Source organism: Moschus berezovskii, chromosome 21, assembly GCF_049115385.1.
Source record: "Moschus berezovskii isolate FMDL1 chromosome 21, NW_MosBer_1.0, whole genome shotgun sequence".
Classification (NCBI taxonomy): domain Eukaryota; kingdom Metazoa; phylum Chordata; class Mammalia; order Artiodactyla; family Moschidae; genus Moschus; species Moschus berezovskii.
This window is the reverse complement of record NC_142480.1, coordinates 42,365,384-42,380,866: the sequence shown is the minus strand read 5'-3', so window position 1 is coordinate 42,380,866 and position 15,483 is coordinate 42,365,384. Positions and strand designations below refer to the sequence as shown.

Here is a 15,483-nt window from a genome sequence, read left to right as displayed (position 1 = left end):
ATCTCTAAGGTGAGACTTCAAGGACACAGCAGAACCCATCCCCATTCACTGAGGACTCGTCTGGGAGGGGCTGCACGCCCTGAGGCACTGTATGTGGCATAGCACTGTCCAGTGGCTGGCCCAGAGCAGTGGGCATCCGTGTCCCCTTGGAGAGGAATCTTTGGAGGGCCTGCCTCCCAGTGACCTGCAAGAGCCAACACAGATCACTCAAAGGGCCTCCGTCAGCTGTTTCCAGTGGGAACTATTTCTGCTATTCGAGGAACCGACTTCTGGTTGGAGATGGCAACCTCTTAGCTGCTCTCGAGTTACCTGAAATGTAATTAAAACGAATTCATGGGACTTCCCTGGTGGTCCAGTGGTTACGACTCTACATTCCTGATGCAGAGGGCCCAGGTTCAATCTCTGGTAGCAGAACTAGATCCTGCATGCTGCAACTAAGATCCAGTACAGCCAAATAGATAAAAATCAATACATTAAAACAACAACAACAACAACAACTAATTCATTTTCAACTTCTCCTTTCCTTTTCCTTGGGGGAAAATATTTCTTTTTTTGTCACCCTGAAACATCAATATCCCTGGCTGTGCAGTTCTCTGCTTTATGCACGAAAGAAGTTTCATACTAAAGACCAAATCCAAATCCCAAACCAGAAAACTCCGGTTCAAAGACCCTCGAATAAAAAACAACCAGCCCATACTACATTTGGAATATTTTAAATCAACCAGTTTAACTATAAAATCAGGTCTAATAGCTACTGACTTTCTTAATGTCTTCCCTGATGACTCAGTGTTAAAGAATCCGCCTGGTAATGCAGGAGATGTGGGTTCGATCCCTGGTATGGGAAGATCCCTTGGAGAAGGAAATGGCAACCCACTCGGATATTCTTGCCTGAAGAACCCCATAGGCAGAGGAGCCGGGTGGACTACATTCCATGGGGTCGCAAAAAAGTCAGACATGACTGAGAGACTGAACAACTACTCTCAATGTACTGTCCTACATAGGAAGCCCACAATCCAGGAAACTAGACATGCATGTGAGGATGTGAATGATGGATGGATATTAAAGGTGACCACACAACCCTGGTGCCCATACTAAAGAGACCACCTGACTGGGCACGACCCCACCCCACTTTCTAACTCCCTTCCGAACTAACAACAACAAAAAATACTGCTTCCCTGTATCCTGTCAACCATCCTTTAGTCCTTCCCTAAGACCTACAAGCAAACAGCCAAGAATTAAGAAGTCTTTATCCTACATTGTTCACGGCAAATCCGCCCAACCCTGTCAACAGAAATACTCATCAGACAGGATTCCCCTGAGAGCCCAGAATGGACTAACCTGGCTCTTATTGAATTGATCTGATAAATTCTCACATTAATTAGCTAGCTTCCCAGAGGCTGGGGATGCAGGCACCAGGACAAGGCCAGAGAACCTGGTCTTAGCCTTTTGCTAGATGTGGCCTCGGGAAGTCTCTGGACCTGACTGAGGCTTGGTTTTCCTACCTGTAGGGTGGGAAGGCCTGGCCCCTTTCTTGTGCCATCTCCAAGCGAGTCAATAAATCAACATGTCAGGGGCGCTCTGAAGCATTCCCTGGAGGCTGGGACTTACTGACCTTGATGGGTGCTGAGCAATAACCTCAGAATCAATTCAAAAGGATTAAATGCAGCATTTGGCTCAGAACACCCAACGGGGAGGGGATTGCTGCTGCTGCTAAGTTGCTTCAGTTGTGTCTGACTCTGTGCGACCCCATAGACAGCAGCCCACCAGGCTGCTCCGTCCCTGGGATTCTCCAGGCAAGAATAGTGGAGTGGATTGCCATTTCCTTCTCCAATGCATGCATGCATGCTAAGTCGCTTCAGTCATGTCCGACTCTGTGTGACACTATGGACAAAAGCCCACCAGGTTCCTCTGTCCATGGGATTCTCTAGGCAAGAATACTGGAGTGGGTTGCCATTTCCTTCTCCTGGGGGAGGGGATTACAAGTTATGAATGGCCATTCGGGTGTGTGTTGGGGGTGGGGGTGGACAGTCCCTAAAAGAACAGACAATCTCCACTGAGATCAGAGACCCTCCCAGATCATCATGGAGGAGGGCAGGTCCCATGTCGCTTGTGCTCAGGTGTGGAAGCCATCTGCTCCAGAAAGCCTGGAAGAGACCATCCATCATTTTAACGTGCCTTCCTCACACATTGTTGCTGACCCTGTAGATATCTCTTAAGTCTTTGGATAGTGGAGTCTCAGAAGCATTTCCTGTTTTCATCTCTCCCCCGTGTAAATCTGTACCAGATGTGAGGCTAGCTCTCATTGTTCAGGTCCCAGTGGGTTATTCTGCCCTCCAGCACCACTGGGAGACTGGACGTGAAGACAGTTTTCTGCTCCCACCCCCATGTCATACAGCAGAGAATGGTTTGTTCCCCTACTACCATGGCAAGCCATCAGTGACTCCCTGGGACGATGCCCAGAGTTGTCACCCCACAGCCTGGCTGCCACCAGGAAGCCAGCCCCAGAGGAGAATGCTATAGAACAAACCACAGACCTCACTCCACCTGCCACCAAGCTTCTCTCTATAAACCATGTTCTGTTGTTCCCCTTCAGTCACCTCCTCCCACTTTTGTATTCATGAAGGTGGGCTAAGTTGCAGTAATAGGTAGGCCCTGGATGATAATGGCTCAAACACTGTGGCTATCTGCGAGCACCCTCGGCTAGATTTCTGGGTTCCAGCCTGCTCTATTTTGTGACTCCATCATCCCCCAACCCCTAGGGCTTTGCTGACATAAGCATCCACTGGGCAGAGGGAGAAGAGAAGATACACTGGGCAGAGGGAGAGGAGAGATCCACTCTCTAAAAGCCCCCAGCCCCTCTGCTCACAGTCCCACCCTGGGGACTTAGTCACCTGGTCACACCTCACTGCACAGGTGTGTGGGAAGTATGGTTGCTCACTGCTGTAGAAAGTGGGGATGGATTTGTGGATATTTTAGGCCAGTTGGGCTGCTGAAACACAATATCTGGTGTCTTATAAACAACAAATATTTATTTCTCATAGTTCTGGAGGCTGCAAGCCCAATATCAAGGTTATCAGCATATCCAGTGTCTATTAACTAGATTTTTGAGGAACCTAATAGGACCAAAGAAACTGTGTCCAAGCATTAATAGAGTTTGCGTCTGGAACTTGAGATAACCCTTCATCTCTAACCTCCTATAGGCTAGAAGCAGGATGGGGAAAGTGCTCAGCCCCCTAAGGGAGGCAGATTCCCATTGCCCACCTCCCAGGGCAGCCAAGGAGGATGATGGTGGAGGGGGATCCTCTCAAAGTGGAGGAACACCCCATGGTGACCTGGCCTCCCAGGGAGGGGGGCTGGATTGTTCACACACTCACTCCAGGATGAAGGGCAAAATTTGCTCAGCAGTGTTCAGAATCACTGTGAACACTGTGTGCTGGGGTCGCCCCCCCCCTCCCCTTTCTGAATTGGTCTGTTTGTTGTGTATTCTGTCCCTTCCCATCGCTGCACATTGGGGTTGTGTATTGGGGCTGGGGGTGGGGTGCAGCAGCCTACAGAGGTAATGGATCTCCAGTCGATGCTTGAATCTCTGTCTTCCTGCCTGTCTCTGATCTCTAGGTCAGGATTTATAAGGTTTCCCACCAGGGGAGGGGGACAGTGTATTTTGTGTATAGAAAAGAAGGCGTGAGGGACACTCTGGGTCCCTCTGCCATGGCAACCAGCACGTTCTAGACAGAGGCTGCTCCGTCAACTTGGGTGTCCCCAGGCAACTCACAAAGGAAGTGTAGCATCGCCAGAAATTAACATTTGAGATTTACAGGCAGTCTTTCCTGCAGCATGGCCCAGCTTATCCCGACAGGTACACAGATCTTGTCTACTTCACCTCCTGAAGAAGTGTCCATGCAGTTCTGCCCTGCTCCAGCCTGGCCTGGTGCCTCTATGCCCCTCCCTTTCCTCCTGGGTTGAATGCCTCTTTCCTGTATCACACGCCTCCCTCTTTCTCTGTTGGCTTCTTTATTTTGGTGAAATAAAATTTTGAAACCTCATTCATCTCAAAGTACTTGATTTATACTTTTGCTGGGTGATGACTGGAGAATAATTTTCCTTTCGATCCCCAAGGCTTTGCCCCTCACCTTCTGACTCCTGACCATTTATCTGTGACCTGCTTCTAATGTCAGAACACTTCTGTCCCCATTATTCTGCACTTCAACAGTGACATGCCTTTGGGAAGAACTATTTTTTTCCTTGTTGAGCTTCTTGTGGGTCTTTCAACACATGCTCTTGAGTTTGGGAGATTTTTTTAAAGGACGAATTCATTGATGATTTCCTCCCTTCCACCCGTCCCTGTGTTTTTCTGATCACTCTTTTGGGGTTCCTATTATTTCATTAATGGACTTTCTGGATGGTCCACCTTTGTTTTTTCTCCCGTTTCCCATTTTGGAGGTTTCATTTTGCTTTCACAGAGATTTCTTCATCTTCCAATCCCTCCTGGCAGTATTTTTTTTTAATTTTGCATGTGCAGTCGCTATGTCTGACTCTTTTGAGACCTCACAGACTGTAGCCCACCAGACTCCTCTGTCCATAGGATTCTGCAGGCAAGAATACTGGAGTGAGTTGCCATTTCTTCCTCCAGGGAATCTTCCTGATCCAGGGATCAAACCTGTGTCTCCTGCACTGGCAAGCAGATTCTTTATCACTGAGCCACCTGAGAAGCCCTTTATTTCTACTACTTCAAATTTCCATGAACACTTTTTGTTTGTCCACCGAAAATTTCTTTATACATGGCCTCCCTTCATGGGTTGCTGTATTTTCTTCAGTTACTCTGACAACATGATTTCGATTGATGATTACATTGCCGTGTACTTCTCTCTGCACAGTCTCTGTTTCCTCCAAGTTGCTGTTAAAAAATCTATTGGGGCTTTAGGTTTCATGACACAGGATTTTCTGAGAGGCCGGATCAGCTCTGGCCACCTGTGAAAGCTGGATCAGAGGCTCTGTATCTGTGGGGGCTCAGGAAAGTGCAGCCTTCCCTGGAGTGTGGTCTGGTGGGTGGTTCCACTGGGCAACTGCAGATGTAAGGAAACTAAGGTGTTCCCCTTGGCCTGTTTTAATGCCCCAGGAAAGACCCTTCTAGCCTCCTGGCTGCCCGCGTTCTGAAAACCCAGAAGGGAAGCTGGAACATGGTCTCAGTATCTAATATCTACAGGTTCATTTAACTCCTCTGTTCCTATTATGGCACCTCTGCCCTTCACTGTGCATGGTATCTCTCAGCCCAAGATGCCTCCATTTACCTTATTTATATTATTATTATTTTAAATTTGACCATGCCGGGCAGCATGTGGAATCTTAGTTCCCTGAACAGGGATTGAACCCATGACCCCAGTATTGGAAGCACAGAGTTTTAACTGCTGTTCAGTTCAGTTCAGTTCAGTCGCTCAGTCGTGTCCGACTCTCCGCGACCCCATGAATCACAGCACGCCAGGCCTCCCTGTCCATCACTAACTCCCGGAATTCACTCAAACTCATGTCCACAGAGTCAGTGATGCCATCCAGCCATCTCATTCTCAGTCGTCCCCTTCTCCTCCCGCCCCCAACCTTTCCCAGCATCAGTCTTTTCCAGTGAGTCAACTCATCGCATGAGGTGGCCAAAGTATTGCAGTTTCAGCTTTAGCATCAGTCCTTCCAATGAACACCCAGGATCGATCAGGGAAGTCCCCTTTAAACTTCTTTAGATGACAGACATCCCATCTTTGGTCAGGACAGGGAAGGCAGCACAGATCTGCTGAGACAGTCTGGGTGCTTCTTAAGCAGTTCAGTTCAGTTCAGTTGCTCAGTCGTGTCCGACTCGTTGCAACCCCATGAACCGCATCACACCAGGCCTCCCTGTCCATAACCAACTCCCTCAGACTTTCAGTCAATTGTTATTTTAGCCCCCATTCAAACCCCCATCCAGAAGTGCCTAGTGCCATCCATTGGTGGACCTTTTGGGGACTCCAGAGTTTTTTTTCTTGGCTCCCCACACCCTATCCCACCCCGCTACCATTTCAAGAACTTCACTGTCTCAGGTCTGTATAGTATTCCAGCTTCAACAACTGTGTTGCAGTTACTTGTTCCCTTGCTTGCTCTATTCTTGCCAGTTTCTTTCTGACAACAGGCAAACACTGCTGTGCAAAGAGGTTCCACAAGTCAGAGTCAACACACACCATCCATCTGCCATCTCCAATGGAAACCTCAGCCCCCTTTCCAGCCCAGCCTCTCCATTCTCCAGACACATCCCCATTTACTTGCTCTGGGCTGGTCTTTCCCACCCTGAATTGTGTGCTCAGTCGTGTCTGACTCTTTACAACCCCACAGACCATATACCCCACCAGGCTCCCCCGTCCCTGGGATTCTCCAGGCAAGAATACTGGAGTGGGTTGCCATTTCCTCCTCCAGGGGATCTTCCCACCCAGAGATAGAACCTGGGTCTCCAGCAGCTCCTGTTTTTGTTTATTCCATTTCTTCCATCTGACACTTGATCCCCACCCACCCTCAGATTTACAGAAGCCACATCTGTCAAAATCTGATGAAGCAAGAATAACACAGGCCAGCGGTTATGGTGAGATTTTCTCCGAGGAAGAGAATGTATGTATCTGGACGACACTCCCATGTAGGGCTGGGATGAGGGTTGCTGGGCCCCAGGACTTCCTTCTATGAACAACCCTTAAAGGCCTGAAAAGCAGGCCAAGGGTGTGAGTTTTGCCCCCAGGATGCTCTGAGTGCAGCCAAAACACTCAGGGAGGCTGCATCCATGCAGAGACCTGGGACTGCTCAGGGCTGTGGATGGGGGTGGGGTGTGTGTGCCTGCGGAGGACCCTTGACCCAGGCCTACCTCCCTCACCCAGAGCAGACCTAGAAGGGTGCCTACTCCTAAGAGACCTGCCAGGGTGTGCCCAGGCTGGGGTGTGTCAAGGGGGGTCATGGAGCCAGTAGTACCTTGGAGACTGAACAGAATCCTGCTTGCTGGAGAGAGTGGGGAGGGGGTGGATGGCTGGTAAGTCAGCACAGGGCCAGCTCCATCCTGAATGAAGTGACTGATTGTGACATGTGGTGAGACTGCAGGAACATTCTGAATCATTATTTGGTCAGAACACAAATCTCTTAAATGTCATCAATACAATTTGGCTGGAAGAAGAGAGATTACTTCCTGCCAGTAGGAGACCCACTTAGAGGAGGAGACTGACCCAGTGGCCCAGTAGAGATCCACCCCTGCAGAGCACACTGTGTGGTCTTCGCAGGGGGTGCCCACCAGTGACGTGGAACTTTAGGATTTTAGTCACAGACTCCCAGGGCGCCCAGACGTCCATACCAGTTCACAGGTCAGCACAACATGCAACCCAAAACGCGTTTGTCCTTGGTGACCTGGAAAGTTTTTTCTACCCAGGCCCCAAGATAATTTGGTGTGAAATGGCTGCTCTTAATTTTGTGCGCAGAACGACTCTGTCCCACCCACCCCTCTTCTCTGGTCCGAGGGATCCAGTGCCTGGGCTGCCCTCCTTCCACTCTCCCGGAGCGGGCAGCTAACACGTTTTAATGTCCATTAAGGGCTGCAGACCCCGGCCGGTCTCTCCGGGCCAGGGGCTTGCTGCGCTGGGCTTCAGCCTCTAACCTCTACGCTGATGGCCTAGGCCTGGAGAAGGGCGGTAGGGTGGTCTCGGAGACAGTGAGAGAGAGGGCGCCGGGGAGAGCCAAGGGCAAGTGGGCGGGGCAGGGCAGGGAGCGTTTCCTCAGCCAGACAGGGCAGCGGGTGGGCGGGGCGCTGTGGGCGGGGCCCGCGCAGTTGGTGGCGTCGGAAGCCTCCCCCGCCGGGTGGGAGAGGGGCAGCCGGGAGAAGTTGGCAGCGGGCCTGTGGAGGGGAGGCGGAGGAAGGGGCCCCGCGTTCCATGAGCAGCGGCGCCGGCGCCCCGGCACGTAGTTCACTTCTGCGAGCATGGGACGCTGTGGGCACGTCACCCGCGCTGCCAGGCTAACCACCAGCCTGGTGCCAGTCCGCCTCCGGTTGACCCAGGCTCAAGGGCAGTGCGGCCAGGCCCAGTTCCCGGCTGCCCGGGACGATGGGAAGCTCCGAGTCCCTCCCGTCAGTGCATCCCCTGCCCCTCCCGAGACCTCGCTCCCTGCTGGGCCGCTCCGAGCACCGGGCTCGGCCGGGGAGGAGCTTACAGCGGGCGAGCGGCCTGAGTCTCGGGGCGCCGCCGCCCAGGAACCCAGCTTCGGCGGGGTGCGGCGGGGTTGTTCCGAGCTGGCCGGAGCGGACACGCCTCCTCGCTGGGCACCTCGCTCGGGAGGGGAGAGGGAGAAGCGGAGGCGAGCCCCGCAGGGCGCGCCCACCCGGCGCACAGCAGAGGCGGGGCGGGAGGGACAAAGGGGCGCCCTCCTGAGCGCTCGCCTCCGCGCCGGGGTTCAAGGCTGTCACCGTACAAAAGCTCCAGCAGGAAAATACCCCGCGGGGTCCCAGCCGCGGAGGGGTGGGGGAGAGACCCGCGCGGCCACGCCCCGGCCTGCCGCCCTCGGACGTGGTGCGTCAGCGTGCCGGGCTCACGGCTCTAATTTCCGCCCCTCCTCCCGCCCGCCAAGGGGGCACGCCCATTGGCACGCGCAGGCCCCTAGGCCGAGTGGGAGTCTCTCACTGTGAGGATTGGCCGGGCCGCGTACCCGCGAACCAATGGCGCCAGTCCTTGTCCTCGGCCACGCCCCTTCCCCAGAGGCGGGCGCGCGACCGCTCCATCCCGCCGGTGCGCGCTCCGGGATCCCCGCCCCCTCCGCGTGCGCGGCTCCCCGCGGCCGCGGCCGCCGCCTGTAACCTGCGCCGCCAGGATGTGGCTGGGGGCTGACGTCGGGTCCAGATGTGGCCCCGGCCCCGCCCACCCCCGGGGCCGGGCCGCCCACCCCGAGTCGCGGCGCGCACGGCTGCTGTCCCGCCTGCCACAATGCGCGGCGAGGCTGCGGCCGCGACTTGGCGCGGTCGTCCCTAACGTCGCCGCTCGGCATCCTTAGGACAGGCTGCCCCTGACGTCGCGCGGGGATCCCAGTCGCCCGCGCCCCCCATGCGTTCACTCTTCAGAGCCCAGCCGGGCGGGCGCCTAGCAGACGCGGAGCCGCGCGGGTGACGGCAGAGGCGGCTGCGCGCCCAGCCCAGCTCGCGGAGAGGGCGCGCCTCGCCCCCGCCCCCCGCCCGCTCTCCGGAGGCCGTGGGTGCGGATGCGCGGCTGACGACTCGCAGCGACTAGCAGTGCCGCCCGTCCGCCGGCTGGATCCCGCAGCATGGCAGCCGCCGCCTATGTGGACCACTTCGCCGCCGAGTGCCTCGTGTCCATGTCGAACCGCGCGGTCGTGCACGGGCCGCGGGAGGGGCCGGAGCCGGGACCCGAGGGCGCGGCCGCTGTCGCCGCCACGCTGCCCCGCGTCGAAGAACGCCGCGACGGCAAGGACAGTGCCTCTCTCTTCGTAGTGGCGCGGATCCTAGCGGACCTTAACCAGCAAGCGCCGGCGCCCGCCCCGGCGGAGCGCAGAGAAGGCGCCGCGGCCCGGAAGGCGAGGACCCCCTGCCGCCTGCCGCCCGCGCCGCCACCCGCCCCCGAGCCCGCCTCCCCCGGCGCCAGTGGCGCGGCGGCCGCGCCCCTCAGCCCGGCGTGGAGCGAGCCCGAGCCCGAGCCCGAACCCGAGGCGGGGCTGGAGCCCGAGCGAGAGCCGGGGCCCGCGGGGAGCGGCGAGCCCGGCCTCAGACAAAGGGGCCGGCGGGGCCGAAGTCGCTCCGACCTCGAGTCCCCGCAGAGAAAGCACAAGTGCCACTACGCGGGCTGCGAGAAAGTTTACGGGAAATCCTCGCACCTCAAGGCGCACCTGAGAACTCACACAGGTCAGTGGGGCGGCCCGGGAGCCCCGAGCAAGCGACCCGGGGCCAGTGCTAGTCGCCCGGCCACGCCCCCGGAGCCACCAGCTGGGTGCGAGGGCGATCGGGCCGGGAACGGTCGGGGCCTCGCCCCTTTCCCTGTGGCTCCGGGCTGCGGGCGACCCTGCGTGCAGCGCGAGGCGGGTCCGTGCGCTGGGAGCCGGCGCCCGCCCGGCGACCGCGCCCCCGCCGGGCACGCCCCCTCCTTCGGCGCGCTCGGGCGGGGCCGCGGGGGCGAGTGTCGTCATCGGGCCCGGGGGCGGGGACCCCACCCAGGCCCGGGGGCGCGCGGGCAGGTGCGGGCGAGCTGGGTGGGGGTCGCGGGTGGCACCCGGGGAGATTGGCGGCACGGACGCCCGGGAGCCGCGGGGAACGGGTGTCCTCTCCCGGCCCCTCCCCCGCCGGTCGGGCGCGCGCTCAGCAGGGGCGGGCCCGGCTCGGGCGCGCGGCGGGCGAAGTTCACGCGGGGACAGGGCTTTCTCCAGCCACTCGGCACATTCTTCGCTCTCCTCTTCCTGTAATTTTTCCAGCGCTCTAAGGTTTAATTTGTCGAAACCAGAGCCAGAGGCTGCAGACGCGGGGGGCGGTCCCGGGTCCTCGCCCGGGGTTCTTTGTGGGAGCCCCGCCCATCCGGCCGGCGGGGGCGCGCCGGACCGGAGGGGCTCCTTGGGGCCGCCGCGCTTTCTCCCGAAAGGAGCGCCCTACCTTCTGGCCGCGGATCTGCGCCGCCTTCCTCCCGGCCTCGCTCTCACCTGCCGGGGCCGGATGCGGGCGGGCAGCACCTGCACGGGGGCGGGCGGCGGGAGCCGACATTCTAGGATCCCCTGACTGCCGCCCGCCCCCCACCCCAGGGCAGCATTTTCCTCTCGCGGGCCCAGGACTTTGTCATAGATTGCTCTGTGGTGGTTTTTTGTCTTTAAACACAAAAGTGGAAACAACCTTTCAATGGACGGCATGCTTTCTCTCCCAGTTTGGTTTAAATAATTGTGTATTTTCTTTGCGCCCACGCGAACTCTTCTGGACACAAGTCTTCCACTTTGGGGACCGGTTCAAAACTCTCATACCGTTAACCTTGTTTCAAAAGTTGAGGTGTCTCATTTGTCAAACAGATCACAAGCTGATTAAATGATTTAAAAGCCGCAGTTTTCAAGAACCTAGAGCTGAAAAGCTTTTTCTCCCGATAAATTTGCAAATGAACCGCCCCACGGTCTTCAGGTGTCAGGAACCGCGTATCTCACGAACTGCACCCCTCACGCCGGCCCCGCATTTCTGGTCCCGCGCTGTGACCGCTCAAACCGCTTGGCAGGTGGTGGGGTCGCGGGTGAAGGCGGGGCCATTTCTAGGCTGAGTCAGAATTCGGTCTGTGTGGACTCGGGGGTAGGGAAGTTGTTGCAAGAGTGGGTGTGGTCGTGGGGGAGGGGCCACGCTGGACTCTGAGCGAGGTGGACCCTGTCCCCCAGTCGCGGGGCCGCGTTTGGTTTGTGGCTGCAGTTGAGCACTCGGTTGAGAGCCAGGCCAGTACCGAGCAGGGGACTGTATTGGAGAAGCTTTCTGAACCCTGTGTTACTGTGGCCTCCCAACCCGGTAAAGAGTCTGCCTGCAGTGCGGGAGACCCGGGTTCGATCCCTGGATCAGGAAGATCCCCTGGAGAAGGAAGTGCCAATCCACTCCAGTATTCTTGTCTGGAAAATCCCATGGGCGGAGGAGCCTGGTCAGCTACAGTCCTTGGGGTCGCAAACAGTCGGATACGACTGAGCGACTTCTCTTTCTTTCTTTCCCAACCGGGCAGCACCGGGTAGCCAGATTCGCGAATTGCGGAGGGACCGGTCCCTGGGCGGGGCTCGCCCGGGCCTCCGGCTGGGGCTGCCTTCCGGATTGCCTCAGCCCCCCTGGTCCAGGCTGCCTGTGTCCTGCCCGGCACGGGGCAAGATGGCTAGATGTTTAGGGCCAGGGTGCTGGGAACCCGCGCCTTCGCAGTGAGGCGGAAGCCAGCCTCTCTGGCGTGCCTGGAAGCCAGAACAGGATGAATCCATTCTTTGGCCTGTAGTGTGCTAGTCTGTTCATTCTTAGAGCAGGGAGCCGGCTCAGCCTTCCAGGTGTGCAGAAACTCGAATCTCTGCCTCCAGAGCAGAATTCCAAGTCAGGAGTGCACAGGGTTCCTTGGGGCCTTTGGAAATGTAGGTTCCTAGGTCCCAGATGCTGACTGCAGTTTAAGGGGTACCTCCAGGTGCATCTGCTTATGAATTAAAGACCTACCTGTGGCCCAGGGCACCTTCAGGAAGCCTGAGCCCAGGTGTGCAGAGCATGAGTAACTGGTGATCATAGAGGGCATAGGGGAAGCCCACAAAAGGGAGAGGCTAGGCAAGCTAGCTGCAGGAGCTGACCCAGAGGCGATTTGCGAAGACCCAGGAGGCAGACTCTGGTTTGTGTGGGCTCCCAGAGTGTTCTGGTGGGGAGGGTCTCTGCAGGCAGTGACTCAGGTCATGCCAGGCCTTTCAAACTGTTAGGGAACCCCCCCAGTAGTGACTGTATGGTGGGGGGCGTGAATACTAATATGACTTTAGCCAAGGAGGCAGTTGGAAGCTTGCTTTGCCTAGCTCTGTGACCAGGGACTGATTCCCATGCCTCCCTTGACCACCTGGAAGGTCTGCAGGAAACAGGTGTGCATATGTGAAAATCCTTTGGGAGGTCCTAAGGTCAGCTTTGACTTCAATCTCCCACCACCACCCTAACCAGCTGCGTGCTGGTCCTGTCCTGGTTAGCTGTGTGGCAGTGTGGTCCCCTGTTACATCACCCACTGGTCATCCTCGGGACTGGTGACCCTCTGTCACCTTTAGGTATCTGGTGGTAGAGCATGCGCATGATAGAACAAAACACATGAACATTTTTGCAACTGAATCCCCTTACTGTCTGGTTGATCATAACTTCCCAACCCAGACCTGGGAAGTTTGCTTAACCTCACTCTGGGCACTCCCTAGACCAGGAGCAGATTTTCTTGGAGGCTGAAGGGCTTTGATTTGAAAATTCAAGGACTTGGAGAAGGGAAGCAGTGGATCCCTCTGAGGACACCCCTAAGCTCCCCTACCTGGCAAAGTCCCACATGTAAGGGTTCCTGCCTTCTGGGCTTGGTGGAGCTCAGGCAGAGTGGGCCCAGGCTTTCTTGGAAGACACATCCTGGATCCATTCTTCCCAGTGGGTTCTCACAAACAGTTGTTTTCAGATCACCTTTGTACCCTATTCGCCCTCTAGCACCAGCAGCCAGAACCTCTCCTTGCACCCTGGGCTGGGCCATCTCAGTAGGTCTGGGGGCCTTGCTGTAAAGGTGGATCCAGCCCCACCTCCCGCGGTCCCAGAATTAGTTGCTCCTGCTCACCTGGCCTGTATGGGGTGGAAAGTAGAGAAGGTTGCATTGTCTCAGCCATTTTCTGTGATCACTTGGGGCAGGGTTTGTTTAAAATTTATCTTGACCCCCTGAACAAGGGATTTGATCCCCAGGGCCGTTATGGGGGCCAGGATTTATTCCTAACTCTCCCCTGATTTGAGCTCTGGCGTTAGAATGTGGTATTCCAAGCACACTGCCCGCCTAGACCCCTGGCAGGTGCTCCCCAGGCAGCTGTGTTGGGAAGGCAGCCCGTCAGTGTGGAGGGTGGCTGCCAGGATCTCCTTCACCCAGAGCAAGCCACGCTGGCAGAGGGCCAGCACTTTGTCTGGGCCACAGCCAGGCCAGCATCTCCCGCCCCTGCTCCCCCACAGTCCTAGCCTGCCAGTCGGCCTGGTTGTGAAACTCTTCAAACAATGCAGAAGTGTGCAGGCAGAATTCACGAGCATTCCCCTCCCCCAGCTAGCCACTGTTACTCTGTGTTATAGATATAGCTCTTTCCAGACTCTTTTAATGCCTTTTTGTGTATGTACACTTGCATGTTTATCCACGGAGTAGGTGATTTAAAAACTCACATGTAGGGTCCACAGAACACATCCAGTCAAGGCTTTTGTCCTGTGTGTTTGCTTAGGGAGGCAGCTTCATTCTTTTTCCCGGCTGCCTCATACTCCAGGGTGCAGCTCTGTGGTGGTACTGTCGGTCACGCAGCCTCTTACCTGCTGCAGGCACAACTGTGCTGCTTTTCTCATTTGTTTGCTGTTGGAAACCATGGAGCAGGGGACTCTGGTGTGTGTCTTGGTGTCCACCTGGCATTTGTGGGGGATGGAGACCTAGTGGTATTAGTGATGGCATAGGTGGCGCTTGTGTGGTGGAGCTACTCTGCTGACTTAAAGGACAGGTTATGTTTTGTAAGGAAACAGACCAAAAGATATTGGTCTCCCCAGGGCTGAGGGTCCTGCTATATTGCTGGCTGCCCTTTCTTTTTTTCTAAAAACAAAACAAAACAAAAAACTTCTTCCAGTTCTCCTTTTGTACATGTGAAAGCAAAACATCGAGAACATTTTTTGAAGCAACCTCAACAAAGCCCATGTTAGCCATGCCTCACGACCAGCCATCATGCTATCCTGACATGGCTTAACCGCTGGCGCTCAGCCCCTGCTGCAGTGAGTTATGCCCCGTGGGCTGTCTGGCACAGCCTGTGCTGATGGGGGAGTGTCACGTGAGCTATTTGCTCCTCACTCCCCTGCCTGAAAGCAGACTGGACACCCCCCCCCCACCCCGCACACACACACACATACCCGCTTCCATGTGAGCGGCTGGTAGGACCAGGTTTCACTTAATCAGAGGCCCTGTCTGTGTGTGGCCTCTGAAACCAACAGGGTTGGGAGACTTCCCCCTTCAGAGCAGGTGCTGCTGCCAAGTCCACTCATTGAAGGGGACTTGTGGGGACCCCTGGCTCTCAGGACTTGTCTGCCCCAACATGACTTTGAATGCTGGTGGTTGTCTAACTCCTGGATGTAGTGCATCGGAAGGGCAAGGGTGCTATGCACTGCTGGTGGCTAAAAGCCTGGGAAAAAGGAAACCAAAGATTTATTCACATGTAGTAGTAATGTGTTTAAATGTATAACTTGAGAAACCCCACAGCACTAGAGCAGACAGACCCAGGGTGTCTGCAGAAGCCATGCCATCCTCCCCGCCATCCCCAGAGTCTGTGCCCCGGGACACCTGATCTTCCCAACAGAGATCTGGAGCTTTCAGGGCATAGTTAAGATGTGTCTGGTTTGGCTGAGAGAAGGCGGTGAAAAGAGTTTTTAAAATAAAAAACCTGTAGAATGGCACACTCAGCTCTCAGGTTGTGTCCAGCGTATCCACACTGCTCGCCAGGGGCCAGGCCTTCCATTTGCAATTGGACCCTATGGAACAGGCCTTGCCATTGCTACTCCTTTTTAAAGGACAGCCAAGCTCAGACTGGTTAAGAAATATGCTGGAGGTTGCAGAGCAGGTGAGGATGGAGCTGGGACCTCTGCCAGGCAGCCCCATTCCAGAGTGTGGGAGTGTCTGCGTGTGTGACAGCTGTGCCCATGTGAACCTGGGGATGGCGGGTGAGTAGGACCTCAGGGTGTCAGAAGCCCATGTGCCCCTCGCACACTGCTTCCCCCGCAAGTCCTTATTACTTCTG

The 15,483-nt window shown here is 56.1% G+C and overlaps 1 protein-coding gene across 1 annotated transcript in view; it reads left to right on the top strand.

Annotated features, from left to right (window-relative positions):
- The first annotated feature begins 8,826 nt into the window (after positions 1 to 8,826).
- Positions 8,827 to 15,483, top strand: part of KLF13 (KLF transcription factor 13) — a 43,010-nt gene continuing 36,353 nt past the window's right edge. The window contains exon 1 of the mRNA XM_088829569.1: positions 8,827 to 9,892. Coding sequence (XP_088685695.1) covers positions 9,298 to 9,892 — 595 coding nt within the window. The 5' untranslated portion in view covers positions 8,827 to 9,297. The remainder of the gene's footprint in view (positions 9,893 to 15,483) is intronic.